Genomic DNA, 6,113 nt, shown 5'->3' with positions numbered 1-6,113 from the left:
ATAGACACAACCAGGCCCTCCTTGGTATCTGCACCTCGACTTATGCACAGAGAAATTAGGATCGGAGGGAGTACTACTAGTAGTAGTACTACTTTGATGTGTCGCGTCAACTCGCACAAGTATGCAACACTTCCTGGACAAACAAGCATATAAGTTGTTGTACTTCTTACCCAAAGGATCTTTATATCCAACAGACACAAAATATCCGTTCCACTATTGGAAATTACTTTAATTGTTGATCTGATGTCGAAGTAATTGTTGTGTCGCCACCAAAACCCACCATCTCTTAAGCTAAAATAGACCGAGCTAACCCCTATATTAGCATATTACAAAGATAAATAGAAGGCACTGTAGAATCATTTAGGAGGTGAGCTTGTCAATCTGAATGTTGAGGGACACTGTCCTCGACAGCCCAACCATGCCCAACAGCTTGGGCGGAACTATGAAGAAGGTCAGCTCCTGCACTGCGATGTCGCCGGGATCCTTGCTGCTTGTCACCTCCATTTCCACCTTGATGGTGTCGGTCCTGCCTTTGGGCTCCCCCGGCGAGCCGTTCGCCCACAGCTTGGCCGCGTAGTGCGGCAGTGGGGACGCCCCCCCTTTGATGCAGATGACCGACACAGTGATAGGCACGCCGAAGTCGAGCATGCCGCCAACCAAGAAAAACGCGCGGCTGTCCTCCTCTGCGAACAGCAAGAGTCGTGGCTCCGACAGTGGCACTTGCATCTGGAGCACCTTGCCGTACTGGATCCTGTGCACGGGCATGGGATGCACGGTGCTGATGTGGTGGGAGAGCGCATGCAGCGGGCCTTCATAGACACAGACGGGCACGGGGAATTTGCAGGGCATGAGCGAACACACGCTCTGGTGATTGGCGAGCTTGTGGTAAGTGACGTACAGCCCACAACCTTCGTGCGGGCACTCCACCCTCACCGAGGAGAGAATGGCGTCCACCGTCGTGTTCCGCATGTCGAAGACACCGTCGCGCTCGCACTTCTGGCACTGCCGCTGGTTCCCGGGCGCTCGCTGCGGTAGTCTGCGCAGGCCAGGTGACCTCCCTTGCACTGCACAAATCAATTGAATAGCACATCAATCAAGAAACCTGCACCTTGCTCGATAAGCCGAACAGACAAGGTGTATTCGAACCTCATACACTGGAGGCTTCAAGGGGCAGTGGAGCAAGGTGAGGTCCATAGAGACCATCGAGAGCTCCATCGTCGGGTCCTGTTCCGTCGGTATGATCTCGCCTCCTCGTGCACAACCATCTCTCGCTTTAGGGCCGGGGCATTACAAAGTTTTACCGTCACATATTCATACTACTTCAAGGTGCATTAAATCAACACATGCAAGTATCAAAAGAAAAGTCATGGCATGCATGCATGCGTTGTAATTAATGCATTGGTAAACGCAAATTATTGAAATACACCGAGTGCACTGCTTTGATGTGTCGCATCAACTCGTACAACACGGAGAAGTTTGATTACAACACCCTTTCCCTCGCCCATGAGCGTGGTGGCTCGCAGGACTAGGAGAAGCTTTCGCTACACGCTCTCCCTCCGGCACGCGATGGAGATGTAGCAGTTCATTCGGTGTCAGATGGCCAGAAGCATACTGTAGTACTCCACTGCAGTAGTACCATCGTTGTTCGACTTCCTGAAGAGGCGAAGAGCCAAGCGCAACCCGGACGCTCGTGTGGTAGTTTCATGTGTTGGGGAGGTATAGTGACATAGTCGGATAGCGTGTACCGTGCCCCTAAGCTTAAAATCATTGGGGTCGGCCCCATGCTAGAGGCCGTCTCGAAGCATTTTTTGATAAAAATAATCTTCTCGCCCTACCTGTCATCCTGGTGATTGTAGTTTGCACGCTCATCTGGTCAAGACAGGAATATATACTTTAATTTGTGGTGGGGTAAATGTTAGAGGTTGCAGCAAATATATTGTACACTGCGGGTCTTTTAGCCAAGTTTAGAGGAAAACATGGGGGCCAGTGCTATGATGTGTCGCATCAACTCGTACAACGAGGAGAAGCTTGATTTTACTACTACACGCCCTCTCCCTCACCCATGGGTGTGGTGGCACGCAAACGAGGACAAGCTTTTGCTTACTACAACAAGCTATCCCTCCTGCACACGGTGGATGGACATGCAACAGTTGATTCGATACTGTGGAAGTAGTAATATCATTCTTCATCTTCTTGAAGAGGCGAAGAGCCAAGTGCAACCCGAACGTGGCAGTCACGAACGCTCGCGTGGCAGTCTTTGTGTAGGGGTGGGGCGTGGTGCGGAACCTTGGAGCATGCATATAGCCAGGCTCTTGCATGAGACAAAATTGCCATGACAGCAGGCTATAAGCCCTCTATTGTACTTGCTCTTAATAGTATAGCCCTGTAAACCGGAAAGGAGGGACTACTCCCTTTGTTCCTAAATACTCCCTCCGTTTTTATTTGGTCCTCATATTAGCTTTGGTAAAAGTCAAGCTTTGTAAACTTTGACCAAGTTTATAAAAAATATTAACATAAGCAATAACAAATCAATACAATTAGATTTATTATTGAATGTACTTTGACATCATATATATTTGATACTATGATAAATTTTTATATTATTTTTTATAGACTTGGTCAAACTTTATAAAAATTTGACATCATTCAACTCTAATATGCAGAGTAAATAAAAACGGAGGGAGTATTTGCCTTTCTAGAGATTTCAACAAGTGACTACACCCCAAATGAGTACATACGGAGCAAAATGAGTGAATCTACACCGTAAATTAATACGTAGTTCTCTCGTTTTCCACTCTGCCTTGGTCGCGGTGCACAATATTGAGTATACTGCTACTGACTAGTCTCATTTTGACATGCATTTATGTTGAGACGGCTTGATTGCCAACAAGGCAGAGGGTAGCAGTTCCTGAAATGTTGAACGATCAATGCTGCCTCCACATTCAATTAGCATGCAGAAGTTGGAGAAGCATAATGGAGCCAGCACGATGTGAATGCAACGCAGTTTGGACTCTCATATAAAGGCGCCCCACCACTCCAATCCATCTACTCCTAGTCCCTACGCAACACTGCCCACTCCAATCCAAGACCAAGACCAAGTGACCAGAAGCCACAAGCACCAATGGAGTCGATGGACGCGAGTGGCAGTCAGCTGTGCCAGATCATCCAAGACGCCGACCTACGGCCCCGCACCACGCAGTGTTTCCAGAGGGTGCTTGTCGGTGTCAAAACCGGCGGATCTCGGGTAGGAGGTCCTGAACTGTGCGTCTAAGGTTGATGGTAATAGGAGATAGGGGACACAAAGTGTTACCCAGGTTCGGACCCTCTTGATGGAGGTAATACCCTACATCATGCTTGATTGATATTGATGAGTATGGGGGTTACAATAGTTGATTTACCACGAGACCGTCATAGCTAAAACCTAGAAGTCGAGCCTGTATGATTATGATGATTGCCTCTACGGACTAAACCCTCCGGTTTATATAGACACCAGAGGGGCCTAGGGTTGTACAAAGTCGGTTACATAGAAAGGAAATAATACATCCGGCCGCCTAGCTTGCCTTCCACGCAAAGGAGAGTCCCATCCGGACACGGGAGAGAGTTTTTTGTCTTGTATCTTTATGGCCCAATAGTCCAGCCCACGTCACACAGGCCGGACGCCCGAGGACCCCTTAATCCAGGACTCCCTCAGTAGCCCCCGAACCAGGCTTCAATGAAGAGGTGTCCGGCGCACAGATTGTCTTTGGCATTGCAAGGCGGGTTCCTCCTCCGATCACTTCGAAGTACCTGACTTAAAGAGATGTATTTGGCCTTCCATTTAATGTCATACCCATCAGCTTTTGTGCCTCCACACCTTCTGCTTCCACGTGTCAAGCGAATACGAGAGGTCGGGGTATTTTTTGCACATAACCCCCCCCCCCCGGGCCATGTAAGAAAGGCCTCTATTTAAAGGGATTGGTTCTCAGATCCATTCCACACCCAGCAGAAAATCCTCAGAGTCTTGTCTGAGGAAACCATTCAACATGGCTAGCGCCCCTAGTTCCTCCTTCTGCCCTCACGGCTCCGAAAAAGGCGATTGGGAGAGATGTCATGTGTCCCATGAGTTGTTGGCTAAGCTCCAAACACAAGGATTCCTTCCCCGCACGGATCTGGTCCCTATTCGAGCAGGATTGATCTCCTTCACAGGCGAAGTTCTGGCGGAAAATTTCCCCAATCCAAACAGGGGGAACGGGTGTGCTTCGTACCTTACTTGTTGACAGTCTTCGGGTTTCCAATCCACCCTTTCCTCCGTTGACTCCTGGAGTATTATGGCCTCAAACTACACAACCTCACGCCGGCCTCTATCCTGCACATCGCGGGTTTTGTCGCCCTATGCGAGCTTTTCCTGGGCTGTGAAGCCCACTTTGATTTGTGGAGGAATCTTTTCTTCCTCGTCCCTCGCAACCGACAGGGGTCGATATTCGAGGTGGGCGGCGCCGAAGTATGGCGCATAGCCGGGACCGGATACCTGTCTGGTACGTCGAAGAAGGCGCCCGAAGAATGGCCCTAAGAATGGTTCTATATTTAAGACGTTGCTCTCCCTGACCTAGTTCGAATGGGTCTTCCCGAATTTTCAAATGCTCCGTTGAAGAAACGCCACAGCTGGCGCCCTCAGAGCCTCGAGGAGGAAGATAGCGCGGGAGTCTGTCAATTGATGGGCAAGATAAGGACACTTGCCCAGTCAGGATTATCAATAATCGAGATGATGGTGACTTCCATAGTGCGGGGGGTCCAGCCACTCTAATATAGAGGGCTTCCCATGTGGCACTATAATGGGGAGGATGATGCCTCACGCTGCGGTCGGAAGGGTCCGGACACCTCCGTTGCTTTGGTCAAAATATTGGTCGAACTGTACAAAGGGGAGAAAGAGGAGTTTACTCGTCTTAAACGTCAAGATGGATTTTCCATGTACAATCCTCCGAGCTGGGTGAGCTCTAATCCCATCACTTTACTCAATCCTCTCCCTGAATCACTTTTAATGGACATTAACCCATCTATTTGTAACAAGAATGGCGGAAGGTTACCAAGGGGATCCATAGCCTCGCCCCATAGCCAGAGGATCACAACAGGGACCTTGACCCCAGATTTGAAGAGGATCTGGACATATTTGTGGAGCTCGAGGAGGGAGTATTCTACCAGGCGAGCTATGATGTCACAGTAGTGCCGATCATGGCCGACTATCCCGGCCTCCTTCCCGCCTCACATGTAAGTAATCAAGAGACACCTTCTTCGGAAGAGCTTCCTCATTACGCCTCAGCCACCGCACTATTTCGTGCTCCAAAGGGGAGGCGCTCGACGCCACAGCGTGTACTAGAGGCATCTCCTAGGAGAGTGGGGCCCGCGCCGAGCAAATCTTCGAAGAGAAAGGCAAACGACAATACGGCAGAACCTTCATCAAAGAGGTATGATTTTTTAATCATGGCTCCTGGCTGTCATATCAAACTATGACATTATCCGCTGTGTATTATCAGGAAAAGCGTTCGCCGGACTATGTCCGGGGATCCTGCCGGCCATGCCTCCACTAGTCAGATTCCAGACTCTGCCCTAAGGACGGGGGATGACACGGGAGTGGCGCCGGACTGTCCTTCCGCAGAGGATTCGGATTATATGTCCGTCACAAACTCTGAAGTGGAGAGCGCCATGAATCATCGGCGCCGGAGGGCCGCTCTCCACGACCCCGGTTTTTCAAAAGAGGCATTCAATGCCTTCAGCTCGGCTGATGCATAAATCCGAGCTGCTCAGGATGGGCTTGCCAGAGCCACAGACCAGCAATTAAAAGATATGCGGGTAAGTGTAGATTTGATAATCATATAGCAGTAGCCCCGAGACTTGAAGCAGTTGATACAACTGATTTAAGGATCATTGTATAATCAGGTACTCACGGAGAAGAATAGCCTGCTGTCTCAAGAGCTGGAAAAGTGTCAGACCTAGCTAGCTACGGCTACCGCCAAATTGGAGAAATCCAAGGGGGCATCGCCTGGTAATGTTTCCCCGCATCAGAAAAAGGTATAATCATATACCAGTAATGTTTATACTATTGTGTTTCCACTGACAGGATTAGTAGATCAACCGAG

At 49.5% G+C, this 6,113-nt stretch overlaps 1 protein-coding gene across 1 annotated transcript; it reads right to left on the bottom strand.

Moving 5' to 3' along the window:
- Positions 1-360: 360 nt before the first annotated feature.
- LOC147979797 (uncharacterized) lies at positions 361-765 on the bottom strand. The gene has a single exon (XM_087516786.1). It carries the CDS (start codon positions 763-765, stop codon positions 361-363), a length of 405 nt encoding a protein of 134 aa, XP_087372912.1.
- Between the last annotated feature and the right edge of the window lie 5,348 nt (positions 766-6,113).

Source organism: Triticum urartu, chromosome 3A (assembly GCF_056163025.1).
Source record: "Triticum urartu cultivar PI428250 chromosome 3A, HENAU_Tu73, whole genome shotgun sequence".
NCBI classification, from domain to species: domain Eukaryota; kingdom Viridiplantae; phylum Streptophyta; class Magnoliopsida; order Poales; family Poaceae; genus Triticum; species Triticum urartu.
This window is presented reverse-complemented; position numbering and strand designations above follow the sequence as displayed.